This window comes from Cryptomeria japonica, chromosome 4 (genome assembly GCF_030272615.1).
Source record: "Cryptomeria japonica chromosome 4, Sugi_1.0, whole genome shotgun sequence".
Taxonomy (NCBI): domain Eukaryota; kingdom Viridiplantae; phylum Streptophyta; class Pinopsida; order Cupressales; family Cupressaceae; genus Cryptomeria; species Cryptomeria japonica.
The window spans coordinates 451,641,081-451,661,105 of NC_081408.1; the positions used below are offsets into that span (position 1 = coordinate 451,641,081).

A 20,025-nucleotide genomic window follows, 5' to 3' on the forward strand; every position below is an offset into this window, starting at 1 on the left:
ATCACATGGACCCTTATGAAGGGAAAAAATGACTGGAGCATGATTACAAGGGCCAAGTACTTCAATCACACCCCCTTCCCCTCCCTCCTCTCTTCCAATGAGCTCCCTCCTAGGTCTAAAATATGGAACAACTTTGTTAAGAACGAGAAACAACTCAAACAGGGTCTAAAGTGGCAAGTTGGTAATGGTGAGAAAATTAGATTCTGGGAGGACATCTAGATTGGTGACAGACCCCTTGCCTCCTCCCGGTTCAGTTTCCTCATGGTCACTCTCAAGGATTTATTTGGATCCCTTGTGATAAACTACATCTCTCCCTCTCGCTACTGGTTAAGGCTCGCTGATAGTCTGGGAAATACCCCCCAATGGATCCATTTGGCCGAAGAGCTGCAATCCCTTCTTAAAGGGATTAGGATCCCCTGTTTCACTCACACTAATACACTTGTTTGGACCGCGAACCCCTCAAGGACTTTCAATGTTAAATCGGCCTACAATCTCTTGTTTGCCCCCTTGAATGATTTCTATAGCTGGAAAGAAGTTTGTAACTCTCAGCTCATCCCTAAAATTAACTTCTTCTGGTGGATGACCTTTCATGGGAAGATCCTTGCTATTGATAATTTGAAGAGGAGGGGATTTCTGCTTGCCAACAAGTGTGTTATGTGCAATTATGCTGAGGAAAGCATAAATCACCTCTTTATTCATTGCCCCTTTGCTTCCAAGGTTTGGTACAAAGTTCTACAAAAAATTAACTTGGCTTGGACATTCTTGGAAGACTTGCAACAATTTATCAACAACTGGAAATGCCCCTCCGCTCACCCACCAATCCGACTTTTTTGGAGACTCATTCCTCCCCAGGTCTGTTGGCATATCTGGAAGGAAAGGAATAATAGGATTTTTTATGAGACCAACAACTCGGTTGACACGGTGACTGACATAGTTGAGAAGTATCTCAGGGAAAACGCCCTCACTAGCAAGTGGAAAACTCCGCAATTTGCCCCTATGGTTTTGGATTGGAGTTGGATTAAAACTTGGAATTTGCCAGATAGCTTCCTTCGATATGAAAATTCGAAAAAGATGGAGAGGCTTAATACCAGATGGTCAACACCTCCCTACCCTTGGCTCAAGCTTAATTTTGATGGTGTTGCTCGCAATGGTTCTGTAGCAAGGGGTGGAATTATCAGGGACAACTTGGGCAACCTGGTTTTGGCCTATGCGGGAAATTTCGACTTTGTCTCGAGCAACATGGCTGAAGCCCTTGTTCTCTTTTGGGGGCTTAAGCTGGCTCTTAGCATCAATGTTAAAAGACCAATCGTTGAAGGGGACTCTAAGCTGATTATTGAGGCCCCTAAAGGCGTTTCAGGGATCAACTGGATGATCAACAACGTCATCAAGGACATCTGGTCCATGATAGTCTGGCTAGAGGAATTTCAAATTCAGCATATCTATAGAGAGGGGAATGCATTGGCAGACTCTCTGGCTGCGATGGGGCTAGAGATAAAAGGTATGAGGTGATGGAGACACCTAGATTCTCTTACTGACAAGCCAGAAAGGACCTTATTAGGAACAAACAAATCACCTCTATCCATCAATGAAGTGCCACATCCTCCTTCTCAACAGGTCGCTTTGGGCCGACTGCTATGCTATGGTGCTGGCAGGAAATTTAAATTCAAATTGGGTGGGCTATACCATGCTGACTTCAAGTGGTCCCCACCTTCTCTGCACAATGCCGACGTGGTTGGCCACCTATTTCTACATCATCGATGGGTTGGAGTGCCAACTTTTGATCATTAATCACAACAAGGACTCTAACTATTACCTTAACTGGAAACTGAGATCTCTCCATAATGATGATCTTTGCAAGTTGGCGAAGATATCAAGAGGTGTCCCTTCGCATGCTTCTTGGAGCTGGCGGACACATGCCTTGGGAAATACCACTAAAAATAATTATTGCACCTTGCACAATATTTTGGCTAATATCTAATAGTTTTCTCTTAACTCCAGCTTTGGTTTTTCCCTCTGCATTTCTCTTTTCAGGCTTGAGCTACATTTCAACTTCACTCTGGAGGAAGCTATTATGGGGGGGGGGGGATTTAGTCTGGGTGGAACCAGACATTATTGATGACTGTTTTCGCAACGACCCATGCGTCTGGATGTATGCTAAAGAAGGAGGAATCATCCCATTCATGGAAGCCATGAAGGGGTTTGACGAAAACCTCTCCATGTAGTTTGTCAACAGCTAGAACGACATGAGGGTAATAATGGAGGACATTTTGTTTGAAATTAGTGAGGAATTTATCGCCCAGGCTATGGGTCTCTCTACTGAAGGTAGGAAATGGAAGAAAACCAACAGGGTTGCGGACGAGAACAACATGAACCGCTTCTTCAAAAAGGGCGAGGAACTAGTCAAAATGCATGGGGGTTCAATAGGGAATGTTTACCCTACCTGTGGGATCAGGTTTGCAAAATCATAATGAAATACTTCACCCTCGAGGGAAGGTATGGTGTGTTCTACTATTATCATTTCCCGCTGCTCAATCACTTTCGCAACCATGACACCATTTCTTTTCCTTTCTTCCTGTTGCATGCTCTTGAATCTACTATTAAAGATGTCTGCAATTGTATGAGTCAAGAGGGTAATTTTACCATCCTCCACCAGGGGCTGATGTTTCGGCTAAACAATTTTCAGAAGGTCCTTTGTGCCCCTAAACCAATCTCGGTTCAACCCGCCCCCTCCATTCTGGGTCCCCCTCAGGCTCTAAAAAAGGCCTCAAAAAGTCTTCAAAAAAGCCGATGACACCTTGTCAATCCCCTAACCAAGGCCCACCCTGCCCCCTCAAAATTGGGGGAAAAAAAAATAACCCTTCTACTATGAATCCCACCTCCAAGAAACCCAGAAAGGAACCCAAAATCCTTTTTGTTGAGTCCGATGCGGAGGATGGTATCACCCTGCAAAGATCCCACAATTTTGCTAACAAACCCCAGATGAAGCAAATCGTCATGAGAAAGAATTATGCTAACGAAGAAGAGGATGATTATGAGAAAGCGAAAAGTGAAAAGGGGGAGGAGGAAATGGAGGCTACAAAGGGCTCAAATTCCTCCAATTTGGGCACTAACGTCCCCGTCTCGGAGACCATTAAGGAGGATATCAAGAACACCTCCCCTCATTCTAACACTTCCCTGCCCTACACCTCTGAGGGGGATGAAAGGCATTCTAAAGGCGGGCAGACTGTTGCTGATGGCGGGGAGAAGGAAGAGGCGGTGCAGTGTTCGGGTTGTAGTGTTATCTCTAAAGATTTAAATGGTGTTAAGAAAAAACAGGAGCACCTGGAGTCCGATGTTAACAAAATTGGGAAATTTGCCGTCAAAGTGATGAACTCATCAGCTACCTCTCTGTGCTTGCTCCACTAGGATAAGGTTGATCAGGGCAGGCTTGAAAGCGACACCACTAAGGAACTGTTCCAGTTCCTGGCAGATGACTGGACCGAGCTTATGCTCTCTAAGCACATGGGCGTTGATAATTAGGTTGTATGGTTGGTTCTTTTCTTTTTTGCTATAGTTTTTGTCGCTGGAACACTTGGTTCCATGGTAATATTGCTACTCTTAACAATTTTTATAGTATTGACAATATTATGGTTTACTGCTGCTTATGGCGCTTGTTGGACGAGATTGGTTTCGATCTCGGGTTATCCAATAGTGGTAGACAATTTTTGTTTTTGAAAACTAAAGTTGGGATTAGCTGATTGCTGCTAGGCAGCTGTGTGTGTGCTGGTAGTGCTTTTTTCTGTTTCCTTCAGGTCAACCCCCCGTTTTGGCTGCTTTATAATAAAAAACTTACATATACTCTTCTATTGACCTACATTATCAATATAAATATTAATGCTTAATGTAGACAACAAAATTTAACATTCTTCTAATCGACGATCTTCTTCCATAATATAATATTTTTTAATTATTTAATCAACCTACTAATCATCCCCCCTCTCCATATTAATTAAGTAATTTTATATTATTTAATTAAATATCATTTATTTCATAATTAATTGATTTTTAATTAATTAATTATTCTTGCCATTTTCTTCTAAAGTCCTTTTGTAATTAAATAATTTTTATTATTTAACTAACTATTCCTATAAATAAATCCATTTATCCTTTCACTCCTTAGTCCAAGTAAATAGATGAAATGTTTATTTACTTTTACCCCTTTGCTAATGAAATTAAATAATTTTATTATTTAAAATCATATTTTCCCACTCTCTACTCTCTTATAGTCATCACCACTTGTCCTTTGATTTCTTTCACTAGATTCTTCACTTCTCCACTATCTCAAGCCTTCACCACTTGTCCTTCTTCTTCTTCCAACCTTGCCATTTGCCTTTGGATTTCTTCCAAGCATCTTCCCACTCTCTCCCTATTGGCAAAAAATTTCCTATGTGATCTTAATCGTCCAATCCTTGGGATGAATTCAAATTCAATCGTTGATCTATCTATCTCCCAATGTATAAATATGAATCTTTGCTTCCATTTTCTTTTTAACCACTACTCTTGAGCTTTCTTTTTATCTAATTGTCTACACTTGCAATTTGGAAAGAGACTAAAGAACTATGGGGAGATTATGAGAGTATTTGTTTTATGGTGTTTTGTTTTGATTTGCTTTATCTTCAGTATGCACTATCATCTTCACTCTCTTCAGAAGATAGTTTGATTTAGCATAGATAGGAGGAATTGGTGGTTTTCCTGTGATGATTTATGCATGTGGAATTTCAAGCTATACACTTCACATGTATCAATAAATGTTAACTTAAGTATAATATTTACTATTATATTATATGCTAATATTATAGCCTATATTAACATTATGTAAATTAAACATGCTATTAGTTTTAATTCTTCATTTATAATTTTAAATATTATATATAGGCTAATAATCATACATATGTATTTCTAAGACTAAATTAATATTTTATTTTAAATATAATTGTCAATAATATTACATATAAGTTAATAATTATAAATATTATTATTATTATATAGTTTCTATGGACATAATCATTGCACCTTCTAGCGCAAGTACTAGTTTATTTGCATTGGAGTTCCCCATCTCATATTTGTTGTCATTCCATCACAATAAATATGCACCCATTTATTTCACATATTACAAATTTTAATAATTCTTCAACATAATTGTCATGTAAAAATAATAACAATAGAAGTAGATACACTTGAAAAGAATAAGACAAAGGCCCAAGGATTTGAACCATGGTGGCCGCTTCACCAACGAAATGTTTTAACCGCGACACTACATGTCTGAAGACAAATTATTCAATTCTTAATCATATCCTTTAAATAGAAATTGTAGTAACCAACTAGTTAAAAATTATAGATAATTAATTAAAACCTTTTTCTAGTTGGTTGTTATACTTTCTATTTAAAGAACAATCACATTAATAATTGAGTAATTTGTTTTTTAAAATTTTTCAATTTTTTTAAAGTTATATATAATTAATTCAAATCTGTTTTTCTAATTGATTGTTATAATTTCTTTTTCCACAAACAATTTTATTGTTATTTCTCTTATCTTACATAAAATTCAAATTTTCAAAGAACATTTTAATTGATATATCAATATTTTTTACTTTTTATTAAATTTTTTAAATTAATTTAGTATTTGTGTCATAATAAAAATATTATAATTCAATTTTTCAGGTGAATGTACTTTGAATAGAAAATATAACAACCAACTAAAAAAAGATTTGAATTAATTATATATAATTGTAAAAAAAATGTGACTAAAATTATTCAATTCTTGATTGGATATGTTGACTTCACCAAAACATATGTACCTAATATATCTAATAATGAGCAGGTAAATAACTTGCCTGCGAAAGCAAGTAATTAATTAAAATGGAAAATTAATAGATTGGGAGGGGTAGACGAGGAGATCGGGCTTTGATCCAGCTAGCCAAATTGATCAGCAGAGCAGGTATCTACATCAGGATATTCAGTAAATTCCTGTAGCAGATTTGTGCAGGATAAAGAAGAAGACAGGTAAATTATATTGATTTGTAGAGCACAGGGAGCTTTAGAAGAATTCTGTGAGGAATTAAGGGCGACTGGTTTGGCAGTTGAATGTGATTGTTGCAGCAGAAGAAACTGGTGGAGGGAAAAGTCATTTGACTGCAAGATGGAGAATTGCAGCGAATTGGGTTAAAGTAGAAGCAGTAAAATGAGCGGGGGGGTGAAGGAAGGCGCAGCAAGGGCAGTATTGAAGGATGTGTGGAGACAGGGGCACGAAAGCGTGGAGCTCAGACAGGACGGGAAGCGTGTGATTTTCTTCTGCAGGCTCTGCTCCACACGCTGCTACAGTGACTCTGCTCTCTCCGACCATCTCAACGGCAATCTTCATGCCAAAAGGCAGGCTCTCGCTTCTTGTTCTTCCTCTTCTCCTTCTCCTTCCTGGCCTTTTAATGACGGCCTTGTTTTCCTCTTTCCCTCATCTAAGACCACTACCCACATTCAATTACAACAAGATAATAGCAATACCAATAGCAGTGGCAGTAGCAATCCTTTCCCTCTCCAGTGGATGGGTTGTGGTCATGTCTCCATGAGGATCCTCCACTCCTCTATTATTCCACCACAGCCTCCTCTGGTAAAGGCGGTGGCGGTGTGGTGTTGTTGGCTGGGAGAGACACAGGAGCACGCTGCCAGTACTAGTACCAGTACTGGCAACGCCAAGGAATGTGAATACGCCATCGTCTCATTTCCATATACTCACACATTAGGAAGGGGTAGTAATGGGGTTGGAGCTGCCCCTAATGTTAAACTACAGTCTTCTTCTTCTTCATCTGCATTGGGCATTGAGAGGAAGAAGATAAGGAAAAAGAAGGGGAGGCCATCCAAATCAAATAATCATTCCCACACCCTTGTGGAAGTGGAAGCGGCAGTAGAACATAGGGATATGGATTTGGATAGAGAGGGGGAGGAGGAAGTGGGATGTTCTTCTAATGAGGGAGAGAGCCTGGGCAGGGACCTACTGAAGAGTATGTCAAATAAAGCCCTCAGACGAGCTTTTACAAGGCAAAGATTAAAAGCCCTAGAAAGGCTATGTTTTATTTGTCATCAGCAAATGCTTCCCGGGAAAGATGTAGCTGCCTTACTCAATAGGAAGTCCGGGCTTATTGCTTGCAGTAGCAGGAACAGGCGCGGGGTATCACTTATTAACTCAGTCTATCTCTTCTCTCTCTTCAACTTTGTTTTCTTTTTCCAACCAGCTTGCTTATGGATGTCTGCTGAAATGTCTAGAACAAGATCTCTCTTTCATCATGTGCCATGGTTGCTCACTGCAAATTTAATTTTGGTTTGTTCCTGTTTTGTTTTGATGCAGTCATTTCATGTCTTCCACACTTCTTGCCTTATAGACTGGATTCTGCTTTGCGAGTCAAAAATCTGGCTTTCTCACTTCAATGGTGGCAAAGGACCTCGGAGAGGAAGATGGTCAGTTTTGGAACAAAGAAGAAAACCGGCGAGTAAGGGTAGTAGCAGTAGCAGCAGTAGTAGCTGTGGTTCAGTTTTCTGTCCTGAATGCCAGGGCACTGGTCTGAAAACCCGAGCTGGGCAGTTGGAGGTTCCACGATATAAGCTTGCCCAGGTACAAGCTTGCTTAAAGATTGTTTGATCACATCTTTTTCTTTATAAAGGGCTGTGCATGAAGACGAGTGGGTTTCAGTGGATTCAATCAATAGATTAAGAGTGCATTACTTTTGATTCATGGCTTACCGTGAGTATATGGTATCTCCTTTTGAGCCAATTCCGATCTTCCTAGAGAAACTGCATGCCATTAGTTTCAAGTTGGAAGGGTTGTTGCCACCTCTCCCTACCCCCACCATTCAAAAACTTTTACCTTATCTTTCCAGTCAATGAAAACATCCATCTTCAGCTTTACCAGATGAAACCCAACAAGCGCTTGTTCACATCTTCACTCCCATAAATTTTAACCCCTAAAATTTGGGTTGACCATGGAAATTCAAAAATAATAGTTTCTTTCAAAGTGTAGACCAACAAGGAGTATTTGATTTATCAGAATACAGTATGACCAATTCAAATTGATACCAAACGTTCTATTTCCCTAAAATAAATTTTTGTTATCATATGGTTTTTAACCTTTTTCTGTAATAGCACTTTATTCCATGTATCTGAAGTTTGTAACGAAAGTGTATTTCCAATAAAAAATTATATAAATCTATTTTTTATTTATTTCTAGGATCCGTCAAAGAGAACCAGCTAGAAAGCTACATATCTACATCAATATTTTGAGAGCTAACTTGATTTCAACCAAAATCCTCTGTCATTGATCAGTTTGTTCATCCAGGGCAATAATTTTAAGGATAAGATATCTTAAACTTGTGCGTCCCATTACTCTTATTATCTGCCAGAAAAAAATTATTATCAAAACAAGACCAGCTATTATAGAGGACAGACTGAGCTTGAAACTGATCCTGAAAACACTGCAACATTCCCAGAAACGGTGATAGAAGAATTTTAAATTTGAAACTGAGAAAGCTATCAACTTGCCAACCAAAGATGCTCCCTGGACTCATATTGCCATCCAAAACTTTGACAAATTCTAGAAGAATAATTCAAGGATAAATCCCACAGGAGCTGTCAATAAAAAATCTGGGATCAAACTCTGCTTTTAAAGGGGGACTGTCATTCTATTTATAAGTCATGTTAAATAAAGGAAGCTGAGAAGGCTTAACACCTAGATCATAGTTCGCAAACTCAGACTTGGAGTGTACTTAGCCAAAAAATTTCAATTTGGAGAGCAATTTGGAAAAACACAGCAAACTCAACGTCTTAAAAAACACTTAAATTTTTGAAAAACACATAATAACATAAATTTTATGCAAAATTTTGCTAAAAATGTATCAAATAAGTTTGGTGGGGGTTGGGGTCAGAGGCAGCGCCCTTGGTGCATTTCAGGGCGTGGTCAAAGGGTGGAGCTCCTGTCACCAAGTTTAAATGAAGACCTTCAAAACCACACAAACCTTCATGATGCATACCATTTTCATAAATTTTTTAAATTCAAAAACAATGCTTATAAAGTCAAAAAATCAGATTGTTGGGTCTCATGGAGGGGGCTTCCTAAAAAATAGAGCTGGAGCTGCTGAGATTTTTAGGAAAATTTTAAAGCTGTTGGTCCCATGAACTTTGTAGTGGAGTTCAGCTGAAAAATTTAAGTTTCGAAATTTAAGGAAGCTGGTCTCATGAATATACTACCTTTGCCTTCTATACTATGTGCAGTGATGAAACAAGTAAAAAAATTCATTTTCCCTTCAAAATTTTTTTTTTTAATAGAAATCTAAACTAAATATTTTGACAAGTGGCACATAACATCCCTAACCCCATGTCCTCATGCTGCTGCTTAAATGTAAATCTGCTTAAAATTAAGCAATTGGAGTGTTCTAAGGAAATCTTTAATTAAGGGGAAAAATTTAACTTTCATGGGGCCACCAGCTCCATAAATTATATTTAAAAATTTTGAGCAGCAGCTGCTAGCCAAATAAGCTAAGCAGCCGCATGGGGACCTTAAGCTGGTGGGGCAATTTCTAGCCCCACTCCATTTTCCCCTGCTCAAATATGCAAGCCTAAAAAGTAGGAACTTCTTTTTTAGGAAAAGATTTCAAATTATCCTGTAGCAATTTTTTTTTTCCCTTCATGAGACCTCCTCTTCCTCTCCATGGGACCACTAACCCACATTTTTTCCGTAAATTTTGTCATGTTGCTGACGCTGCAAGTTAAATGGAAAAACTTGCTTTTTTTTTGGCTAGTCTTGGTGAGTTTGTTAACAAAAACCGCTGCGAAAAAATTTGGCAAGTAAACCTCACCAAAACTCATGGAGCAAAAAAAAATGGCGATTACTCGGCAATTATCTGAGTATGCAAACTATGGATTACATGGTTTCCCCAATGCAACTGTTCCAGGTCCACACTAAACCTCCTTTCATCTAGAAACAAAATATTATAAGAAAAATATGACAGCAAACAGGAACTAATCATCAGGGAGCTTGCAAAGTTCTTAGAACGAGTCATCGAATTCCTGCTTATTTGTTTTCTTGCTGCCACTAAATAGATAATCTTTAGAAATAATTCTGACCTTGAATAATCACAGCAACAGTTAACCAGATAAGCCTTAACTACGCTTCATCTAAAGAAGAATTGATAACTCACACAGGCTCCTTTTGATCATGCCCTGCTTCTCTATTGTCAGAAGATGAAAAATTTAGGAGATTGATCTCTTCAGGGATGATATTAGTTACACGGATGATATAGCAACGAGCACAAGCAAATTCTTCAATAGGAGTCTGGTTTTAGTGCGTTCAATAATACATTCCTATCTTTATTAGTATTTTGCTCCTGAAGGCAGGGAGGATTCCTTATATCGGGCCATTTGGTTTTGAGGGCAATCAATTGGGCTGCTTTCAGAACATAATTTTTTTGTTCTAGAGTTATAATCCTGGTCTGTATTTAGGATAAAAACTAAAGTTATTTTTCAAAATTTCAAACTTTATTTATACTAGGAAATGCGTTTAAAAATGATTTATGGTTCAAAAAATTAACCGTTGCAAGAGTAGCACAGGAGTTAGAATCTTTGTCGCAGAAGTCACGATGGACGAGTTACAAGATTGTCATCAGAGTTTTAAAAAGCTAGGTGTCGTGGGCAGTTGCAATTCAATGAGAGTTATGAGTTGTCTTGTCATAATGAGGGAGTTGCAAGCATTTATTAATATATTATTTAATATGTGAGAGGATGGATTCAAGCCATGAGTGGAAGGATGTCCTGGATTGGTTGTTTGTGACCAACTGGACTGCCCATATTGCTCTTCGATGAGGCCTGAGTTGCCATTTATATCTTTTTATGAAACTTTTTTTTTAATTTAATATCGTTTACAAATATCTTGTTTGAACATCAACATTAGATCAGTACAAGTTCCTTACGGGCAAATACATTAGAAATCGTCTATGGAAGGCCAACAGTCACTACTTAGAAATCTACTTTTATTTTAGAAACCACCTTCATATTAGAAGCCAACTATGAGAGACCAAGAGTCACAACTTAAAATTTTATTTTACATGTCCCTATAGAAAATTGAACTTGGGTCTCCTGTTTTGTTTGTTTTCTAAAAATGATACTTAAAATACAATGAACATCTATTTGACTTTATCTCCAGTTTTTGTTGTGTTTCCTTTACTGTCCACTTGTAATTTCATTTCAGAATTATCAGATTTCAGCTTTAAAAAATTATTTCATATTTCAGTTGACATTCTCTTCAATTCTAGAGCAACTACAATTTCAAATCTTACACCAATCTCAGATCTCCCTTCAGAACTAATTACATATTTTTAAGTTTTGGTTAACTTCACAATAGTCACATCTGATCCATGAAAGGAGAAAATGAAAACAACATAAGTAGAGTATGATTTATGTTTTTGTAAATATTAATATTCCTATTCCTATTCCTATCAGTAATGTACTCCTTAAGCAATGGGTAATCCATGTGTCAGTCAATATGGTTTTGATGGAAATTGATTGGGCTACCCTGAATGGTTTTCTTGGGCATAACTATGCCGCTAGAACCCGAGTCAATCATGGACTAAATATAGTTGTGAATCAATAGGAGGAGGTCCAGTTATGACAGATACATAAATTGGGGGAGGCTTTGATATACCTGCGGCTGCAGTAGGTGCAGTGATTTGTAGTAATTTGTGAACATTAGCTTCCATTCATTTTGAAGAGCTGATGGTGATTTCTCCGATGTGCACTCTCCATGGTGCATTTCGAGAACTAAGTCTCGTTTTAGTTATTCCAAGGTCAGGCATAACTGTCCTGATATTTTTTGTGTTGTTAGTCTTTCAAATATACTTTTGCACGCATGTCGGAAATAGACTTTTACCATCCTTCTTAGCCACCATTTAATCTTAACTCGTTTTTGAGCTTCTTCCAAAAAGTCTTGAATTGAGGGTTCAACATCCACACCAGAACAGATTCCTTTTCCTCTTGAATCAGAGACAAAAATTACAGCATACCCTAAGGATTTTCTTCTTCCCTAGCCTCTGGATTTTCTCTGCTTTCCTTGCCGTTAGACTGAAAAAAAATACCATGATTTTCTTGTTGGCAGCCTGGCTTTATTCCCTATGATAGTTTCTTGAGGGAAAGGCTTTCTATAGCTTCATAAAATCTATCCTTCCTCATGGGAGAGAATCTTTTGCCAGAATAATTTAGATTGTTCTTGGGTGGTTCTGTGGTTATAACAGAAGGAGAACTTTAAAATCCATTAAAATGGAGGCAAAAATAAATATAAAATTATTACAGTGCTCAATATTAATAACCTTGAGCATAGTATTATATCTTGCGGGTCCTTCGCTTATCCCACATGTATGAAGTGAAAAGGATCACAAATGGGGAATACCTATAAAAGTAACTTCATCCTACATTTACCAAGTTAAAAGTTCACAAGGTTGAAACAAATTATAAAAAGGCCTCTAAGCTGTAAAGACATATGCTTTTTTGGGAATGAAGTTCATGCACAGGTCTGATGATTGTGTTTATTCAAAATAATGTTCATACTGCTCCAGAGTTGGTTGGAGTTGACTTCCACACTTCTGGAAGGTTGTTATCTAGCTAATGTAGCATTTGTCTATTGATAGTAATATTATAACTTATCTGTCCAACCCTTAGAAAAAGAGTCGGTTTAGAATTTTTGCTACTTAGAAATTTGATATCTTATTTCCAGCAGTTGCCTGGTCTGTTTTAGTGAAGCTTCAAGTTTAGTTTATCCGTCTAGAAATTTTTCATTAGAAAATTTTCATTACCCATTGTTCCAAATCGTTTTCAATTACAGCTTAAATTTTTTTGGCAGTTATGCGGTGTCATATTCAGTTTCAAAAGTGACCAGTTTAGGATCACAACAAGAGTATCGAAGTCACATACTCCTGTAGCCATCACATGAATGATAATTTTGGGACTGAAATTGCATTATCTGTAGAGGAAGCCATTAAGCATTTTCAATTTTTATTTTTTTTTGCCCCTGATTTTCATAGACCTGGTTGAGTCTACCTGTCGGGACTCATTGAGTTCGGTGCGTCTGACCAGACTTGTTGTGTACTTGAGTCGCGAATCCCCGGGCCTTGGTTTGGTCTTTAGCTCAGGACTTGAAAAGTCTGGACAAGTCTTGTAACTATGGTCTTTAGTATTTACAATACACAAATTTAAGATCTAAGTTTTCTAGACGTAATGCAAAGATATCTCACATATAAATAAAATTTTTACTGGGTAAGACCAGAGAACCCCCCCAAAAAAAGACGACAACAATTGCTGATTATATAATCAATAAAATCAAATAAATATTTGATTTTATTTAGTTAACTTAATGCTATTTGTTTGCTTGAAACAACCATCTTACGCGCATCATGCACTGAGCATGTGTAAGACAAGTTCTTGAGAACTTGTCTCCCTGACATCTTCTCAATAACATTTAATTCCTTTGTTATCTTGAATCTTGATAGCTTCAGATACATCTTCTGTTAGTACTTGAGTCCTTCCTACTTCCTTTTGTCAATAAACTTGCCTTCTCTGCTCAATATTTTGCTTTGTCTATGAATTCTGTGATTTTTTCCTTTATTATAAATTTTGTGTACACGTTCTGAAAATTTGCGAGTATAGGCTTATGTCACAAGGCTCGCTGAATTTTATCGATAGAATTTTAAATTCGGCAAATGTTTTAAAAACCAAAAAATTTGTTGAAATCAGTCCTAAAATTCATTAAAAAAAGGGTGATAGTTTTTTTATTAACATAATGCTAAAATAACATTTGCTATAGAATTTTAACATTTGCAATAGAATTTTAACATTTGCAATAGAATTTTAACATTTGCAATAAATATCTTCTGCCCCTCTCTAGAGCCAGATAGAGCAGTATGACTAGCGAATTCTCAAGAAGTCCCCAATCCACTTTAACACCCTCTTCGTCTCCTTCGAAAAATAAGTTGATAATTGGTTAGCCTTAAGAATAAGTTGATAAATTTGTGAAGTGACTTATATCAAATCTCTGAATGTTTTTTAACTCACCATACAAGGCACAATAACTTTGAAAAACATTTACTTGGGCATCACAAGTACTACCACAAAGCTCAAGATTTTAAAATATGGTGGCTCTAAACTGTATCCATAGAGAAAAAGGGCTTTTAAGTTGGAAAAAACCCCCAAAAGGCATGATGGTGCAATGGATCATGATATTGCAACGTCTGTCACCCACTCATTCGTTTTAAGATTTAATAAACCAGAAGGAAACCGAAAAGATTCAAAAGGCAACCGTGGGAAAAGAGGTTTTGAGATGAAGTTATTTGGACTAATTTTTCTCACTTGCAAGGCGAAGGGTAAAACACTCCAAAGATAGAATGAGTGAGTGACCGACACCTGTTGCCCACTCATTCAACCTTTTGATAGAGCAGAAGAGAAACTTATTAAACATGTATTTCCTCATCAAAATGAAACAAGATGAGGATCTGTGAACTCTCACTACCTTGCTTCCTCTGCTCACTAAGGAACAAAATAATTTACAAACGCTAACATCCTTGGAAAGACTCAATGCCATGTACTCCGAGAGTGGGGAAACAGACTAAGATTTAGAAATATTCGTAGACAAATGAATCAATCAAATAAAAATTGAGGGTTAAATAAAAAGAAAGAAATAAAAGAAACTCACTTTTAACATCGAGGGAAACTAAAGACATGAAATTAAGTCAAACTGGCACAAAGGCAGTGCACAACGAGATTTTAAAATTAAACTTAGTGGGCCTAATTTTTGTGAAACTTGGGTGGATTGGTAACAGTTATCCCCATTGTCCGTAGAAAATCCTCTAGCAATATCCAAATTTTCAAAGCTAAAGAACCTGAAAAGAACAGGGGAGGCAGAATGACTTCAAGCCGAATTACTTAATTAGTATAGCCTGTGTTGGCCTGATGATGACTGCATGCATATCATGTAATGGATGTCGCACGTTTGAAACTGAAGGGGGTAGTAGGATTGTACATGTCAAAGCATCCTAGATTAATGGAAATAAACAATCCCACATGGAATTTTGTGTCTTACTCACCAAATTGGTGTCATGCTTGGCAGTGGTCTAAAAAACGGAAACCACCTTTCGTTTCTTTTCCCTAGCTGACTTTAATGGTGGATTCATCAGAAGCATATGCTTTGGCTGGGGTATAAACCTCTGACGCTTTCCTCAAGCTGGGAATGAAATGCATAATTTTATTGTTTGCAGTATCAAAGGAAAGGCCAATGATAGACCAAGACAAACTAAAAACTACTGATGCCAAGATTTTGCAGAACACCAACCAAACTGCAAACTCTTTCATCAAATGGAGGTGTACCTAATATGTGATTACTGCCACTTACTGTTATTGTGAAGGCAATCTCTAGCTCTTTTCCATTGCCACTCACATGATTGAAGCAGATTTCATATAACTATCCTGCAGGTCGGTGCTGGCATATTATGTTACTTTCAAAGGCCAACAATGCATTGAGCACATTTGGGACCCCAGCGCATCTGACTGTACTTAGACTGCAGGGTACACATGGATATCCTACCCATATTAATTATAATTTAATGATTTTGATTTACAAAGTCCTTGGGGTGGGCTGTTTCGGGAAGAGGCAATGAAGTTTTAATGCCTGGTACCCCTTCCTCTGAGTGTAAGCCCACTCCTTTGCTACTTATTACGATTCCTCTTAATATATAGAATATTGACAACTCTGAATTTGTCAACGCTTCTGATATCTTCAATGATCTGAGAAATTTTCAGTTAGGGAACTCCTTTTCCTTGAATGGTTTGTGGTCATAAGAGGATAACCCTGAATATCAAAGGCATTTTAACTGGACAAGGGCTTGTTCGACCCTTCGAAGCAAAGCCTTTGCCTCACTTGGTAATTAATTCAAGACCATCTTTGTATAGAGTGAAAGAAGATTACTTTTTCAATCTCATCATTTGCCGTTTACTTCAGATTGGACTGGGCTTTCGTTAGCAACTCCACCATAGTTGAATTTCAAATTCCCTTCACAGGGAGCATACCGTTTGATCAGGGATGGCAAGGCCATCTTAGGTCTAGCTATCTTATCAGGCAACCTTAAAAACTTTCAACAGATAAATGCATATTTTTTGGGTTCATTTCTTAGTTTATTTGTTTATGTTCTTTTTTTCTGTAATTTTATATGCTATTAATGGATAAAGAGGTGATCGGTAGTTTTCTCTAGATTAGTAAATGTATGATTGTAAACAAACGCATAGAACAATTTTTTCAACAAATTAAAATAATGCCTATGCCGGAGATGATACAACTGGTGCTAATTTTGAAAAGGCAACAATAAGTCTCAGTAATGTTTTTATCAAGTGTAAAATTTTGGAAAAGGGGTTTCTAAATAATTTGTTGATGGCTGATGTAGGTTTTTGATTGGATCTTGGAGTTGATCCAATCCCGAAAGTCGTGGATTGATCATCCAGAACAACTGCAAGAATGTGCAACTGGCCTTTTATTTTGTCCTGCTGATAGCAGTCAGGTGTGCTGAATGGAAATGGATATTCACTTGCTTGCGTATAAATGGGTTTTTCTTGTTAGATACCATGACTCAATATACTAGGCATTTCCATATCAGAGTTTATCAAAACATGATGTTATACATCAATGGTCAGCCATGAATTAAATTCTCTTTCTTCTTCTTAACAGGGGAATGTAATATCAATGCTGTTGCTTCATTTCTATGGTTTCAATGGAACAGAGTTCGGTGCAAGATGTGCCTGACAGATTTCGGACCCTGCAATGTTTAATCCTCGGTTTTATACTCTGGGGTCTTGTATAGTGCTGCTTTATATTCTGGTCTGATGAGAATATTGGCCTGTTTCACATGCCTTGCAGTAAATATTTGTATGCCTTAATTTCGGAGGCAGTTATCTGGTGTGATTGAGTGCCAAAAACTCAAATTGTACAAAAGTTTTACATTTTATTTTCTTTGTATTGATAAGCTTGTCAAAAGGTCATGCCACTTTCTATTGCCTGAATTTGTAATCAGTAAACTTTTCAGGGAAACTCTCTTATTATAATTGAAAGCTCACCATTCTCAATTTCACAGCGTTACCTGTAGAGAGAGTGCTCTCCATATTTTGATAACGTGTTAATCTGTTGATTGGCTGTTTGTTAATTCTCCTATACTAGCCTTGACGTTATTTTATGTCTCGACAGCACTGCATCTCTTAATTAAAGAAGACTGGTTTCCGTCGTGTCTATACAAATTAACTATCTTTATTTAAGACTAGTTTCTGGCCTTTCATCCTCTAGTCTAAGTAGTGATATTATGTGAATGCTAACACAAACAACAAATGCCACGATAGGAAATCCTTGGATAGATTAGAATTATGTAAATGACAATGCTCTATCTTTCTTTAAAAGGTTGGTAAATTTATCGATCATTTGAAAATACATAATTTTTTAAAAATATTTTTCAAAAATATACATATTATCGGTTTCATATATATAAATTAAAATTAGACTTCAATACATATCATAGACAGAAAATGAGTTAACCTTTGTATACGATCTTAATTTTTTTTTACAACTAAAGTTCAAAGAACTCTATTGTCTATTAATGGGTATTGTGGAAGTGGATAGTATAGTTGCAATATTCTTAATAGGACTTTCAATGGGTGCCTCACTATAATGATAGGATTAGATTGTGTATGTGAGAAACTTGCCTTTGATGACTTACCAACCTTGTCTTCTATCTCATATGTTGGCACATGTGCTTCCCATTTACTTAGCTCCATCTCCAAATTAGCCAAGTCATCATCGGTCAACAATAGATCCACATCAACATCCTCAAGATCAACAATATAATCTAAATAAGAATCCATGTCATCAAGGTCAAGTGCATGATGTGTATTTTGCCCCTGTACCTTTTTTTATTCGACTTGTTAGGATTCAAGCCACAGTGCAATTTTCTTTATTGAGTCCTAATTTAATTGTTCACCTAAGCTCCATTTGCCCTTAGTATATAATTGATATGAGAAATTTGTGGTGTCTTTGTTTGTCATTTTATCTAAGTGTCATCTACCTTGTGTTCTTAGTCAAAATGTGCATAAATCAAAAAAAATTCCAAGTGTGTTTTTGATAAATTTTCTAAAATTTGAGTATTTAGTCAAACTTTTAGACTTTTCCATCCTAGTATGTCACTCTACCCATCCCCACCTTTCCCTCTATCCTTATTGGTTCATTGGGCTTCCTCTACTTGTCATACCTTTACCTTGATTCTTGACATCACAATCCCCTACCCTTTGAATGTTTCCTAAGTATATTCGTTTGGATTTTCCCTTCCTATAATGTCTTCTTCACCAATTCAAACCTTGTGACTTCAAAACTGTTTACTAAGTACTCATTCAAAGTTAGATTTTTGGTCTTCCCTGTCTATGGGGTACTTGTCATAATGTATGCTCGACTTGATCCTCGACATTTTGCAATTTATTACCTTATCGAGATTACTTATTCGAACTCCGCTCATTTCACATACCTTAATGGTATGAGTTCCTTACCAACTTCGATCCTCTATGCGTGAACTAAAAGCATGAATATGAGTTGCCCCCAATGGTCTAAAATTCTCAGGTTTTTCATTGTATTACATACCTCCCTACATGCCTAGAAGATCATTTATGACTAAAGTTAAAGTCATAGTTTTCCATATTAGGGTTTCCCCTACCCATAAACCATTGTTCATCAAAAGGGTGTAGATTTGCATGCAACTTGTAGTGGTAAAGGCAAAAATGTTCTAGAAGTGCTAAAATTGATCCAATGGAGCTGTGTAGCTATCAAATCCATTAGATCATGCTCAAAATTTGTTTTGAATAAAAAGGGCATGGATTAAAAAAAAAGAGGTAATAACTAATTTGTATTGCATTTAATAGGTGATTAGGTTTTTTAGACATGCCAAAACTAAGGGTAAAATGAATGAAAATAGGATTTTTAGATCTATGGTGTGCTCTTGCATGCCTCCCTTGCATACTTCAATGTGTTTGTAAGTATATTCCTCACAATTTGAGACATGAATTATGATGTACAAACAACTATGAACATGTTAGGGTGGGTATCTTACATCATCAATGTTTTTATCATCATAAGGCTTTAGTCTAAAAAATGCAAGATCTATATATATCTCACTTGGTCCTTCATTCAAACATTTGGTCGTCAAACCTATTTTTTGGTCTACTATGTTAGGATAGCCGGTGAACAACTGAGGGGGGGGCGGGGGTGGGGGGTGGAATTAGTTGTTAACAAATTATATCAATTAATCCATTTAATAACCTTTAACCGGATCACATAAATATTAAGTACCGAAATAGCAGAAACAGATACCGGTAAGCAATGAAACTTAACAATAAAGCAGATAATCAACACAATGCAACCATACCACATAACACCATGATTTGTACGTAGAAAACCCGGAAAGGGAAAAACCACGGTGGGAAGCCTACCCACAGTCAGATGATACTTCTACAAAAAGTATGTGATACAATGAGGGGCCTGCACATGCAGGAAGGCACACTGCCTAGAGCGTACTGCTCATTACAAAAGAGTCTCACTGACTACAGAGAGGTAATAACCACCTCAAGATAAATGGACAACAATCCAGAGTAATGAACTGCCAGAGATAGCATCTACCACGCCCAATTACAGTCCTAGTTAAGCTCAATACCGGAGGCTTTTCACCTCTTCCTTAATCCCAATTCGATCACCTATGATCGACCAAATCTCCTTTGCATGTGATATTGCATTTCAAGACCATGACACTTATTCCCATGATCTACAATGAGATCTTACATCATTTTATACCAACCCTAAGGCGACCAAATCTCCTTTGCATATGATATTGCATTTCAAGACCATGACACTTATTCCCATGATCTACAATGAGATCTTACATCATTTTA

The 20,025-nt window shown here is 37.0% G+C and overlaps 1 protein-coding gene across 1 annotated transcript; it reads left to right on the forward strand.

The window, feature by feature from the left end:
- The first annotated feature begins 5,864 nt into the window (after window positions 1-5,864).
- LOC131077392 (uncharacterized) lies at window positions 5,865-17,172 on the forward strand. The gene is made up of 4 exons (XM_058014885.2): window positions 5,865-7,201; window positions 7,379-7,642; window positions 16,497-16,610; window positions 16,778-17,172. The coding sequence occupies exons 1-4, from the start codon at window positions 6,221-6,223 to the stop codon at window positions 16,850-16,852; spliced, it is 1,434 nt and encodes a 477-aa protein (XP_057870868.2). The 5' UTR covers window positions 5,865-6,220; the 3' UTR covers window positions 16,853-17,172.
- Window positions 17,173-20,025: the final 2,853 nt, after the last annotated feature.

Coding starts and splice junctions, on each gene's coding strand:
- LOC131077392 (XM_058014885.2), top strand. CDS start 6,221: ATGAGCGGGGGGGTGAAGGAAGGCGCAGCAAGGGCAGTATTGAAGGAT. Junction 7,202..7,378: donor GTAGCAGGAACAGGCGCGGG/GTATCACTTATT, acceptor GTTTTGATGCAG/TCATTTCATGTCTTCCACAC. Junction 7,643..16,496: donor CACGATATAAGCTTGCCCAG/GTACAAGCTTGC, acceptor TGGCTGATGTAG/GTTTTTGATTGGATCTTGGA.